Raw genomic sequence first — 14,933 nt, 5'->3', positions numbered from 1 at the left:
TCGTTACAACAAATATTCTGCTCAATACCACAGATTTGCATGTTGGTTGCTTGACCTTAACCACTTGAGTATGTCCCTTAGTGGCTGGCGTTTTGTACATCTCTGATGACGAGCAGGAATAGTAGGGGAACATCGTAGCCACGTGTTGAAAGGGAGTCTTTGGCAAAGTTTGAAGGAAATATTAGCCATTTTTCATATTTTCTAGGGATAAGGAAATAGGAAATAACAGTTGCTACCCAAGGACAAAAATCATGTCACACAGTGATATGAAAGGAAGTTATGGTCGCTGTTTTTAGCCTATGATTAACCATGAAGGAGCAGATCTATAATAAAGAATTTCTATCTATGACCTTTTTTAAACATTGTGTATCTTGGACCACATTATTTTTTAAATACTCTCTTACTCTTTTTACTTGTTTCAGTCATTTGACTGCAGCCATGCTGGAGCACCGCCTTTAATCAAGCAACTCGACCCCGGGACTTATTCTTTTTTTTGTAAGCCCAGTACTTATTCTATCGGTCTCTTTTGCCGAACCGCTAAGTAACGGGGACATAAACACACCAGCATCGGTTGTCAAGCAATGCTAGGGGGACCATCACACACACACACACACACACACACACACACACACACACACATATATATATACGATGGGCTTCTTTTCAGTTTCCGTCTACCAAATCCACTCACAAGGCTTTGGTCGGCCCGAGGCTATAGTAGAAGACACTTGCCCAAGGTGCCACACAGCAGGACTGAACTCGAAACCATGTGGTTGGTAAACAAGCTACTTACCACACAGCCACTCCTGCGCCTATGATTTACTTTGAGGAAAATTTAGCTGCTATTTCTAGAAATTACATTGTGGAGGGTTACCCCACAGTGAAGGAAGTAAATGTGTTAGATGTTAATGTTAAGAACTTATATACTCACCTTTTTCTTTTTCTCCAACTGAATCTCTGTTTCATGAAGCTTTTGTAATATCTTCTGCTCTTCCAGCATCTTTCGTTCAGCTTCAGCATCTTCCAGCTGCTTCTGTTTCCACTGTAGTTCTTTGGCTTTCTTCTGTTCATCAATCTGGGCTTTTAGTTCCAACTGGCATCAAAATGCAACGAATGCTACCAATTTATTTATTTGACTGATTTCAGGGTAATTTTCTCAAATCAATTCTCACCCATTCCTTACCACTATCGCTCATTCTTAAGTAGCTTTCACTTATTTCCCTGACGGAATTCTAGTTTAAGCACCCCATATAACTTCTCGTAACTTTTACCAATTGGAATTTTCAGAAAATTTATGCGAATTTGTGTTCTACACACAGAAATCCGTACGATTAAGAAAAAAATATTTATGAGGCAAGACACTCGCCCAAGTTATTTCGCAGTGAGACTGAACCCAGAACCTCATAGTTGCAGAGCGCATTTTTTAACCACCCTTCCATGTTACGTAAAACTGTACATACAGAAAAGATTATGAGAAAGACGTATACGTTCATGGAAAAATCGGGTCTTTTCGGTTTGAACGGCAGTTTTTAACATAATTTCTAGGTAACTAAAAAATTTTAAACTTCGTATACTGGTAGAATGTGTTTATAAAACATCTTTTTCTCTTGGCTTTATTGAGAAAATTCTATAGTTTGTAAGATATTTGTTGTTTTTTTTTCTTCAATTTCTGCAATTTTAACCAATCACTGACGTCTATTGAGGTAAAAAAAACATTCTGTGCCGTATGAATATGCCCCTCGTTTAAGAAACAGATTGGGTTTATTTATATTTCTGAAGAAAAAAAAAGATACCCTTCCCCCCACCCCTAACCCTAAAACAGATTGAAATGCAATAGATCGATACTAGGGTCATAATTATGGGTGACAATTTCATATGACACCGCTAGAAAAAACTGCCGTTCAAACCAAAAAGATCCGAAAAATCTAAGGATTTCCAGTTATAATGAATCTTTTCAACAGAAGATACTGCCAAGGGAAATAACTCTTACTGCTTCACTTCTCTCCATTGTTCAAAATATTCTTCCAAGGCAATAAAATTCATAAAAGCTCATAAACTCAGTACACATAGAATATTACACCCATCATAAACTAACGTAAATAAGAACAACGGTTAATATATAGTTTAACAACCGGTCACCAAAGCAAAAAAATAAAATAAAAACACTCTAGTAAGCGTGAAAGAATGCAGAGAAAACGAATATGAAAAAATTTAGGCGCAGGAGTAAGTAGCTCGCTTACCAACCACATGGTTCCGGGTTCAGTCCCACCGCGTGGCATCTTGGGCAAGTGTCTTCTATTATAGCCTCGGGTCGACCAAAGCCTTGTGAGTGGATTTGGTAGACAGAAACTGAAAAGAAGCTCGTCATATATATCTATATGTATATGTATATATATATATATATATACATATATATATATATGTGTGTGTGTGTGTGTGTGTGTGTGTGTTTGTGTGTCTGTGCCCCCCCCCAACATCGCTTGACAACCGATGCTGGTGTGTTTACGTCGCCGTAACTTAGCGGTTCGGCAAAAGAGACCGAGAGAATAAGTCTTGGGGTCGATTTCCTCGACTAAAGGCGGTGCTCCAGCATGGCCGCAGAAGTCAAATGACTGAAACAAGTAAAAGAGTAAAAGAGAGTAAGAGTAAACGAATTTCGGATAATTCACACGACCCGATTTTCCTCAAAATATTTTAATAATCGTAATCTATGCCATTTGTAAAGTATTTCTATAAAATTTCATAAATATATATCCATTTACCTGGACATTATATGGGAAAAATCAGATCGTGAGAATTTTCCGAAAGTCCTCTCCCATCCCTACCCCACCGCGTTCGTTTGCACAAATTTTTCTTTTCATATTCGTTTTCTACACATTCTTCACACCTATTAGAATGTTTTTTGTTTTTTGTTTATTTGACCGGATGTTAAAACTATATATTAACCAGATCAACAAAGGCGGCGAGCTGGCAGCATCGTTAGCACGCCGGGCGAAATGCTTTGTGGTATTTCGTCCGCCGCTGCGTTCTGAGTTCAAATTCCGCCGAGGTCGACTTTGCCTTTCATCCTTTCGCACTAGGGTCGATATAATCGACTTAATCCCTTTGTCTGTCCTTGTTTGTCCCCTCTATGTTTAGCCCCTTGTGGGCAATAAAGAAATAAGAATCGTTGGCACGCCGGGCGAAATTCTTAGTGGTGTTTCGTCTGCCGCTACGTTCTGAGTTCAAATTCCGCCGAGGTCGACTTTGCCTTTCATCCTTTCGGGGTCGATTAAATAAGTACCAGTTACGCACTGGGGTCGATGCAATCGACTTAATCCCTTTGTATGTCCTTGTTTGTCCCCTCTGTGTGTAGCCCCTTGTGGGCAGTAAAGAAATAAGAAATAAGAATCGTTAGGACGCCGGGAAAAATGCTTAGCGACATTTCGTCCGTCTTTACATTCTAAATTCAAATCTCGCCGAGGTCGACTTCGTCTGTCATCCTTTCGGGGTCGATTAAATAAGTACCAGTTACGCACTGGGGTCGATGCAATCGACTTAATCCCTTTGTATGTCCTTGTTTGTCCCCTCTGTGTGTAGCCCCTTGTGGGCAGTAAAGAAATAAGAAATAAGAATCGTTAGGACGCCGGGAAAAATGCTTAGCGACATTTCGTCCGTCTTTACATTCTAAATTCAAATTTCGCCGAGGTCGACTTCGTCTGTCATCCTTTCGGGGTCGATAGAATAAGTATTAGTTGAACACGGGGCGGGTAGGATGTCGATGTAAAGGACATGTGCTCTTCCCTCTAACTTGCTGGCCTTGTACCAAAATTTGAAACCAATAAGAACAACAACAAGAATAATAATTATTTCTGATGTTAGCGTATAGCCAGTAGTTTTGAGGGGAGGGGCAAGTCAATTACATCGACTCCAGTTGTGGCAAATTTCTTGCGATAACGAACACTTTCAACGGAGGTAAAGACTCTTTTCGCCAGGGGAAATAACTCTTACTGCTCTGGAGATAATATTCTTCCAGGGAGATAACTTGTTTTTGTACAATTAATGATTTACACCAGAAAAAGTCCACAGATTTCGAGAATGGGTATAATCAGCTACACAAAGTTCCATACTGGTCTTTATTTTATCAACCTTAAAACATAGAGATGTAACTGAATACTACCGGGTATTTTGTTCACCATTCTACCAATCCCATACATTTTTCAGCTACAAATATACTAATTCACGATGTTTCTCCTATTATAAATCTAATTTTGGCACAAGGCCAGCAACTTTTAGTGTAAGAGTAAAATGATTATATGGAGCCTATTACTTGACTGGAACTTTATTTTATCTACTCCAGCACTCGACTGATACTTTATATTAGCAAGCCTGAAAGGACGAAAGGCAAAGTTGACCTCGGCGGGACCTGAGTTCACCACACGAAGAACCAGGACAAGAGGAAGAGAGGTGAATGAGCCAGAATTGCCTGAGTAGAGGTAACACGTGACCAGCCTGCTCTGTGTTGCAGAAGTCACTGTTGTATCAGTAGAAAAGGCAGAGTGGAAAGTCTGCTCATCCGTGGACCAAAAGCTGGAATGTGATATTATGTGAATCCATGCTCATCAGTTACTCTTTACTCTTACTCTTTTACTTGTTTCAGTCATTTGACTGTGGCCATGCTAGAGCACTGCCTTTAATCGAGCAACTCGACCCTGGGACTTATTCTTTTGTAAGCCCAGTACTTATTCTATCGGTCTCTTTTGCTGAACCGCTAAGTAACGGGGACATAAACACACCAGCATCAGTTGTCAAGCAATGCTAGGGGGACAAACACAGACACACAAACACACACACGCATATATATATATATATATATATATACGACGGGCTTCTTTCAGTTTCTGTCTACCAAATCCACTAACAAGGCTTTGGTCGGCCCGAGGCTATAGTAGAAGACAGTTGCTCAAGGTGCCACGCAGTGAGACTGAACCCGGAACCATGTGGTTGGTAAACAAGCTACTTACCACACAGCCACTCCTTTCTTTTTTAATTTTTGTATTTGAATGCAAACTAGAACGTCTGTGTGTTGCATCAACAGCACTGTTACAGACCAGAATGTATCATGCCTAGCATGATACATTTCTGAGAAATGTCTACTTCTTTAGGCTTCATACCAACAACCATTCCAATCCTTCTTCCCCAGAACATTACATCCTCCCACAGGAATCCCCTCCTTTCCTAACATTTTCCTGTAGCTGTGAACATGCAGTTGTTCAATAACACAGGCCATATTGATACCCACCTTTCTCAAAGAACACAACCCGTTTCCTCTAGACCAAACCAACAAAGACAAAATACAATCACCATTGTCTGTATCTTCATACATCAACCATACTAGTGTCATTATAAGGCATTGACATACCAGGCTGTCTCCTAGGAGCCTTACAGGTCTAGGGGTCCAATTCCAATCTTTACTGTGGCTTGCTATTAATAAATATACACAGTAGAACTCAATGCATTGATTGCCTCAGGCCTATCACACTGTGTAACATGATTTTTGTCCTTGGGTAGCAACTGTTATTTCCTACTTGCTTAACACCAGAAAATATAAAAGATTACTAATATTGCCTTCAAACTTTGCTTTTTTTACGTTTATTCAAACCCCAAAGAATCCACCTCTACACATGGCTATAATGTTCCTCCCACAACTCCTGTTCATCATCGGAGATGCACATATTTTCAGCCACTAATGGACATGCTCAAGTAGTTATGGTCAAGCAACTTACAAGCAAATTTGTGATACTGAGCAGAATATTAGCTGCAGTGATATTTCTGCTTCAGCAACTCAGCACCAAATCTGTCTGAAACGTAATAGAACTAAGTTGGTTTCAAAACATTGATGGCCAGGTCACAAAAGCAACGTTTGAAGGGAATAGTAGTCATTTCCTTTGATTTCTAGATAGAAAATAAGAAATAACACTTACTGACCAAAGAGAAAAAAAAAATTATAATTTTGTTACACAGTATAATACAGTAGTACCTCGGTTTTCAAACAGCTCTGATCATGAACAAATTATATACATACATACACACACACACACACACACACACACACACACACACACACACACACACACACACACATATATATTTATAGTGGAGGCACATGGCCTAGTGGTTGGAGCAGCGGACTCGCAGTTGAGGGATCGCAGGTTTGAATCTCAGATCGGGCAATGTGTGTGTTTATGAGTGAAACACCTAAGCTCCACGCGCCTCCGGCAGAAGGTAATGGCAAACTTCTGCTGACTCTTTCGCCACAACTTTCTCTCACTCTTTCCTCCTGCATCTTGCAGGTCACCTGCGATGGACCAGCATCCCGTCCAGGTGGGGAACCTATAGGCCAAGGAAACCGGGAAACCAGCCCTAATGAGCCAGGCGTGGCTCAAGAAAGAACAAACAATATACATATATATATATCAAGTACAATTTATTCTTGGTCAGAGGCGTTTGTAAATTGAGGTACTACTGTATTAAATGAATATGAGAAAGACAGGAGATAAAGCACGATTCATATGTGATAAGAATTGTTTGAAAACCGGGGTACTACTGTACTACTAAAACAGCCCTGAGCAACACTACTAATACTTCTACAGTATGAGTATATATTAGTATCAACATATACACACAAACACATACAAACGCATGTAGAAACACACACAAAACCTGTATACATACAACATACTATGTAAACTATTCAGTAAAAGACAAATTACCATCAGCTCTTGATTTTTGCGTTTTTTCTCTTCAAGCTGTTGCTGAGTGATTGGATCCGTGTGAATGGTAAGGGCCCCTCGCAGATGAGACCTGAATGAAGATAAATGGAAATAAATCTTGAATTAAAATATTTCTCGTTTGTTTATGAAACCAAGCAAGGCATGAGCATGGCTGTGTGGTTAAGAAACTTGCTTCGCAACCAATATGGCTTTGGGTTCAGTCCCATTGCACAGCATCCTGGGAAAGTGTATGTATATATATATATATTATATATATATATATATATATATATATATGTGTGTGTGTGTGTGTGTGTGTGTGTGTGTGTGTATGTTTGTGTGTCTGTGTTTGTCCCCCTAGCATTGCTTGACAGCTTGACAACTAATGCTGGTGTGCTTATGTCACCGTCACTTAGCAGTTCAGCAAAAGAGACCAATAGAATAAGTACTGGGCTTACAAAGAATAAGTCCTAGGATCGAGTTGCTCGACTAAAGGCGGTGCTCCAGTATGGCCGCAGTCAACTGACTGAAACAAATAAAAGAATAAAAGAGTAGACATATATATGTGTATGCTTAAATATATATATATATCTTATAAATTTGTTCACGGGAAACGTTTTGAATATGCAAATAAATCTCCTATTCCATTATGGTGGCCACAGTCTAATGATACTGACTGGTGAACCAGTTTTTGGGGGTTGTATCGAGTTGTACCAATATAACGTAGGATAAATATAATAATAACAATAATCCTTGGGTGGAATTTATAATCAATTTAATGCATCACAACAGGTGTTACCACAAATTACATGTCTCTTAAGATCACAGTCCATATTTCTAGGATGATTGCAGGGTAGCCCATAGTATCGATGGGCATCGAATAGATCATCTTCACAGATTCATTTCCTCAGGTGATATAAAAGTAATGTTATACCTGATGCCTATGGATACTAAGAGACACAGAGAGGCAGAAACATTTGTCTTGTTGTAGAGGAGGTACATGGTTACACAGCCAGATAGAGGGGAAGTGGTAACAAGAAAGAGGACAGAAACAGGTGTGCTGGTGCAAAGGAGATACTTAGTTACCTATCCAGAGGGGAAGAGCATGTGTGTATGTGCATGTATGTGTGTGTGTGTGTATGCATGTGTGAATGCGTGTGTATGTGTACATGTGTGTGTATGTACATGTGTATGTGTGCGTGTATGTACGTGTGTGTCTGTACATGTGTGTGTTTGTCTCCCCACTGCTTGACAACCAGTGTTGGTTTGTTTACATTTACATCCCTGTAACTTAGCATTTCAGCAAAAGAGACTGATAGAATAAGCACCAGGCATAAAATAAAAGCAGTGCGATCAATTTAAATGACTAAACAATTACTCTGCCAGATGTAATGTCTATTCATTCGTATTGTTTTCAGATAATCATACATGATCTCCTAGCCTTGAAATTTTGATGATGTAATAGTTTAGTTTTAGAATGACATTGTAGGGTAAGCGTGAGAGATCAGCTCTGCCTGTGAGGTAAGTAGCTTGCTTACCAACCACATGGTTCCTAGTTCAATCCCACTGTGTGACACCTTGGGCAACTGTCTTCTACTAAAGCCTCCGGCCGACCAAACAAAGCCTTGTGAGTGGATTCAGTAGATGGAAATTGAAAGAAGCCTGTTTTGTGTATATATATATATATATATACATTAGGCCTCACCAAGGAAATGACTAGAGACCAAGACTTTTGGAAATATGCTGTGCTTGAGAAGACCTGGCAAGCCAAATGAGACCATAACCTGTGGCCTATGCCAGGAGCGTAACCAGCCCGCTTATGCGTACCTTTTCCTTCTTTGGACACTAAACTCTGCTTGCGAAGACCTGTTGAGGCAAGTGAAATCAAAATCAAAATCAAATTCGATGACTGGCATCCATGCTAGCGGGGTGCAAAGAGCACCATACGAGTGTGATCGTTGACAGAGCGGCTAACCAGCTTCCATACCAGTGGCACATAAAAGGTACCATTCAAGTGTGATCGTTACCAGCGTCGCCTTACTGGCACTTGTACCCATGCTAATAGGGTGCCAAAAGCATCATCCAAGTGTGATCGTTGCCAGAGCGGCCAACCAGCTTCTGTGCCAGTGGAACGTAAAAGGGCACCATTCGAGCGTGATCGTTACCAACGTCGCCTTACTGGCATATGGGCCGGTGGCATGTGTAAAAAGATTCGAGCGAGGTCATTGCCAGTACCGCCTGACTGGTCCCCATGCCAGTGGCACATAAAAAGCACCCAATACACACTGAGAGTGGTTGGCGTTAGGAAGGGCATCCAGCAGTAGAAACTCTGCCAGATCAAGATTGGAACCTGGTGCAGCCATCTGGTTCGCCATCCCTCAGTCAAAATCGTCCAACCCATGCTAGCATGGAAAGCAGACATTAAACAATGATGATGATGATGATGATATATCACGTGATCACGTGACCAACCAGGCCATCAGATGTTGCTACACATCGCTGTTCACAATGCACTTCGCATTGTTTTAGCCTTCAATGACGCCACCCCGTTGGCTAAGCGAGCAGGCCAATATGTGCGTGTGTGTGTGTGTATGTTTGTGGTCTATGTTTGTGTCCCCCACCTCCCCACCATCCCTCGACAACTGATGTTGGTGTGTTTACGTCCTCGTAATTTAGCGGTTCAGCCAAAGAGACTGATATAATAAGTACTAGGCTTACAGAAAATAAGTCCTGAGGTCAACTTGTTCGACTAAAGGCAGTGCTCCAGCATGGCCACAGTCAAATGACTGAAACATATAAAAGAATAAAAGAATAAAAGAATTAAAAAATAGGTGCAGGAGTGGCTGTGTGGTAAGTAGCTTGCTAACCAGCCACATGGTTCCGGGTTCAGTCCCACTGCGTGACATCTTGGGCAAGTGTCTTCTGCTATAGCCCAGGGCCGACCAATGCCTTGTGAGTGGATTTGGTAGATGGAAACTAAAAGAAGCCTGTCGTATATATGTGTATATATATATATGTGTGTGTGTGTGTGTGTGTGTGTGTGTGTGTGTGTGTGTGTTTGTATGTCTGTGTTTGTCCCCCTAGCATTGCTTGACAACTGATGCTGGTGTGTTTATGTCCTCGTCACTTAGCGGTTCGGCAAAAGAGAACGATAGAATAAGTACTGGGCTTACAAAGAATAAGTCCTGGGGTCGATTTGCTCGACTAAAGGCGGTGCTCCAGCATGGCCGCAGTCAAATGACTGAAACAAGTAAAAGAATAAAAGAAAAATATGTGAACATTTTGCAAGTAGAATATTTTGGCTGGGTATGGCCGGTTTAAATGTGAAAGGGTTAACATAGTTCTCACAAAGATTCAGCATGACCCAGAACGTGACAAGGCTGGCCCTTTGAAATACGGGTACTACACGTTTTTGCCAGCTGAGTGGACTGCTGCAACAGGAAATAAAGTGTCTTGCTGAAGAACAGAATGTGTCACCAGGAATTGAACTCACAACCTTGTGATCATGAGCTGAGTATCCTAACCATAAAGCCATGTGCCTTAACATAATATACTATACTTGTGTGTTCTTGAGCTCTCGGGTGGAGATTCTATCCTGCTGGATTCTGCTTGTTGGTGTTTTCCCGCTTCATGGAGTATTTTGGGGCTTTTCTCTTCTTTTTTCTGATCTGTATAGAATAATAGATTAATGAACAAACTAATTAAATAATAAATGAAAATTGATAAATAATAATGTCTTCTACTCTAGGCACAAGGCTCAAAATTTTGGGGGATTGACCCCAGGACGCGACTGGTACTTAGTTTATTGACCCTGGAAGGATGAAAGGCAAAGTCGACCTCGGCAGAATTTGAACTCAGAACATAAAGACAGACGAAAAGGTAGAGTCAAATAGATGAGAAAGTTAGCGATGCAGTTACATAGGTTTGAAACATCTTCCACTAAGATAACTTGTATCTTAGCATAACGAAGTTACCACACAGCCAAAGTCCCACACCCAAATTCATAAATATTAATCGCTGAGCAATGATCAATTAATTATCAACATTATAACAACTGTACTTATAATTTATTAATGATGTAATAATTGGCAATCTTTTCTGTAACTTGATTTCTTTTCGATTACTCTCACACATGCACATACATGTGCACGCATGTGCTCACACACGCATGCACACACACACACACACACACACACATATACACGCATACATATCATCATCACCACCACCACTACCACCACCACCACCACCGCCGCCGCCGCCGCCACAGCCACCACCATTATTATTATCACCACCACCATCACCACTGTCATCATCATCGTCGTCATCAGCACCACCACTATCACCATCATCATCGCTTTCTGAAATCCTGTTTCCATTCTTGCATAAGTTAGATGTGTCTACAATACAGCATATTGCTACTAATCTCAATCTTTTATTTTGTTTTTACTTCCTTCATGTCACCCAGAATCTTGAGAACTAGCCTAACAACTCGATGTGAGGAAGACATAGGAACCATATCCCATATTCTCATCAGACTTGCTTTGCTGTACAGGTACCCCCCACTCACCAGTCCACTGAGAACATAGCTCACAGCACTATCTTACCCAGCATTGGTTGCCCATTCACATTATAGGCGCAGGCGTAGTTGTGTGGTAATAAGCTTGCTTCACAACCACATGGTTCTGGGTTCAGTCCCACTGTGTTGCACCTTGGGCAAGTGTCTTCAACTGTAGCCTCAGGCCAACCAAGGCCTTGTGAGTGGATTTGAACTGAAATAAGCCCATCATTTGATGATGTGATAGTTTATTTTTGGAATGACATTGTAGAATGGGTGTGAAAGGTTGGATCTGACAGGTTTGAACATAAAACAGAAAGAATATTTGGGCCTGATATGGCCAGTTAAATGCTAAAGGGCTAAGACAGTAGGGTGTTGTTTGAAGGCAAACTGGTTGCTATTTCTAGCAGGCCTGAGCTATCATAGAAAGGCTACATCAGCTCACCAATAACCTTGTGTAGGTTAGTGATACAGACACACAGACTGTAGAAATAAATATCTTCAAGAAAATATGCTTTATTCACCTAATTCTTCCGGAGAATACAGTTGCTCTCTTCTTTGGTAATCTTCATAATTTTGACCATCTGTTAGCTGTATTAAATGATAAAAATGGATAAGCATTTCAAAATGAAGCCATGGAATTAATATGGAATATATATATATATATATATATATATATATATAAAGTTAATCCAAACAAGAAAGCACAAAAAAAACACAACGCAAGGACGTGAAACAAATATAGTATTATTGGACGCTCAGGAGAGAAGGAAAGAAGGAGGGTTTAACGTTTCGAGCGGAGTTCTTCGTCAGAAACATAGGAGAAGGAAAGATCCAGAGAAGGGAAGACAGAGGAAAAAAAATCGCCAACGGTACACACGAGGCCACATTATATATATATATATAACCCAATTATATATATTATATATATATATATAGAAAACCCAATTTTTCTCTTTTTTTGTTTAAAAAAAGAACTTTCACCTAATTAAATACACTCTCCCTTACTTAAATTATTTTGTCAGCATTTTCTTCATTTCCTTTTTATATATATATATATATATATATATATATATATATAACGGGAAAGTTTACGAAAATAAACAAAAGATGAAGGCAGGTGGAGTACAAACAAACAAATGTATTAGTATAGCGCTCAGGAATAGAAATAGAAAAAGTCTTTTACGTGTCGAGCCTACGCTCTTCGACAGAAAGATACACAGAAAAAAACAAGGAGAGAAAAAAAAATGCATGTAGGAGCTAACGATCTATCATGGCGTCCTGACTTCGGACAGTGGTCAGACGCGAGAAGGACAGTAGGGGAGATAACAGGGTCAAGTGACTTCCAAAACAAAGGTGCCCCCAACACAAAGGTGCGTGTGTGTATAAGAGAGAGAATGTATGTGCGTGTGAAAGAGGGCTGGTGGTCTGGATGTGTGTGTGTATGTATGTGTGGGTGTGGAGATGTGGGGATGGGTGTGTGGGTGTGTGAATGGTGTGTTGTGATGTGATGTGTAATGTTGTATGGTGTAGTGTAGTGTGGTGTGATGTTGTGGGGAGGTGGGGGAGTTATACTCCCTAATATATAATATTAGGGAGTATAACTCCAAACTTACAGGGAAAAATTTAATTTAGTATTAAATCAAATTTCATTTTTGTACTTTTTGTGATCTAGTTATATGTTTTAAAATATATTTTATTTTTTATTTATGATTTGGTTTATGTCTATCATTGTTTGATTTGCATAATAGTGGTTTTTCTCTAATTTATATATATTATATATATATAGGCATACCTTGGCTTAAGTTGTTCTCATTTATACGTTGGGTTTGAAAAATAATATATGGAAAAATAAAAATCAAGTCAAGTCATTTTACTTGACTTTACATCTGTCCATCATAAATATTGGAATCGTATTATAATGTTGGATTATTTATTCATCAACAATATATTGGATAAATGCTATCCCATAGTGGGTTACACCCATAACCCCTATCTTACTTTGTACTGATTGATTGATTGATTGATTGATTGATTCTAGTTTCAGCTCATGAGCTGTGGCCATGCTGGGGCACCGCCATTTGGTGTTGCTACTTGGTTTTACTTCACGAAAGCTTTTTAGCAACTGCCATATATATATATATATATATATATATATATATGTTAGAGATAGAAGCACCCACAACTTCATCAACTCTAAACGATACTAACTCAACCAAGCCATAAATAAAATATTAAACAATAAACTTACTATTTATATTCAAAATCCCAAGTTTTCATATTACGGACTACACATGTTTCATGAGGGTTCGTATGGTATTGGGATCATGAATATAAATAGTAAGTATATTATTTAACATTTTATGGCTTGGTTGTGTAAATATCATTTGGAGTTGATGAAGTTGTGGGTGTTTCTAGCTCAAACAATATTTTGATATATATGAATTAATTATTGAGAGTAATTCATTTTTTTAAATTTGAATGTCTCATTCCTGTGGCACTGGAATTGATATTCCCTAATTATAATAATAATAATAATAATGATAATGATAATAATAATAATAATAATAATAATAATAATAATAATAATAATAATATAATAATAATAATAATAATAATAATAATAATAAATACATATATATATATATATATATATATATATATATATATATATATATATATATACAAATCTTTATTCAGCACAATGATAATTTCAACCCATCCTGCAGGTGTCCCTTAGGGGTAGGATATTGTGCATCTAGTTGTGTTGCATCAATCAGTGCAGGATATGTCACTTCAGGTGCTTGGTGTAAAGAAAGATATACTGAGTTCTCTTTGGCATGTTGTTCTTGCTCATATATATATATATATATATATATATATATAGGGATATATGTATATATACATACATACATATATATATATTATATATATATATATATATATATATATATATATATATATATATATAGTTAATCCAAACAAGAAAGCACAAAAAAACACAACAACGCGAGGACGTGGAACAAATATAGTATTATTGGATGCTCAGGAAAGAAGGAAAGAAGGAGGGTTTAACGTTTCGAGCGGAGCTCTTCGTCGGAAACATAGGAGAAGGAAAGATCCAGAGAAGGGAAAACAGAGGGAAAAAAATTGCCAACGGTACACACGAGGTCAATTCATATTCATGTTTTTTATTAACTGCTTGTATTCTAATCTTATATGCATTGAATAATACACTATATGTATGTATGTTATTATGATTGTCGTTTTGATAACATTCTAATATCCTAAAGCTAATGAACCAACTAATGTGCTTCTCTATTTTCTTATTTGCAATATATATATATATATATATATATATATATATATAAATGACATACTTCTATACAGTTTCCATCTACTATATTTTGACCTTTCAGTATATAGTTCAGCATCCCGTTATTCACCAACCTTCTTTTCAGCTATAAATGGCAAGCTATATACATTGCTGGGAAATTGTATGTGCGGACAAATAAGCTATGATAAACACACAACTTCTCTAGTTATATTTTAGAGATACATAAACTAAAATATACATTCAATGTTAGATTTAAAATGGGTGAAGTAGAAAAATCAAAACAAAA

General features: G+C 38.6%; 1 protein-coding gene across 2 annotated transcripts in view; it reads right to left on the bottom strand.

The window, feature by feature from the left end:
* LOC115221244 overlaps positions 1 to 14,933 on the bottom strand; it is a 101,493-nt gene that overhangs the window by 44,227 nt on the left and 42,333 nt on the right. For both annotated transcript variants that reach the window (XM_036510890.1, XM_036510889.1), the window contains exons 9-12: positions 11,835 to 11,901; positions 10,312 to 10,420; positions 6,753 to 6,843; positions 932 to 1,093 (exon numbers count right to left, since the gene is read on the bottom strand). In XM_036510890.1, coding sequence (XP_036366783.1) covers positions 932 to 1,093; positions 6,753 to 6,843; positions 10,312 to 10,420; positions 11,835 to 11,901 — 429 coding nt within the window. The remainder of the gene's footprint in view (positions 1 to 931; positions 1,094 to 6,752; positions 6,844 to 10,311; positions 10,421 to 11,834; positions 11,902 to 14,933) is intronic.

This window comes from Octopus sinensis, linkage group LG18 (assembly GCF_006345805.1).
Source record: "Octopus sinensis linkage group LG18, ASM634580v1, whole genome shotgun sequence".
NCBI lineage: Eukaryota > Metazoa > Mollusca > Cephalopoda > Octopoda > Octopodidae > Octopus > Octopus sinensis.
Note: the sequence above shows the minus strand (reverse complement) of the source record. Positions and strands in the feature narration are given on the sequence as shown.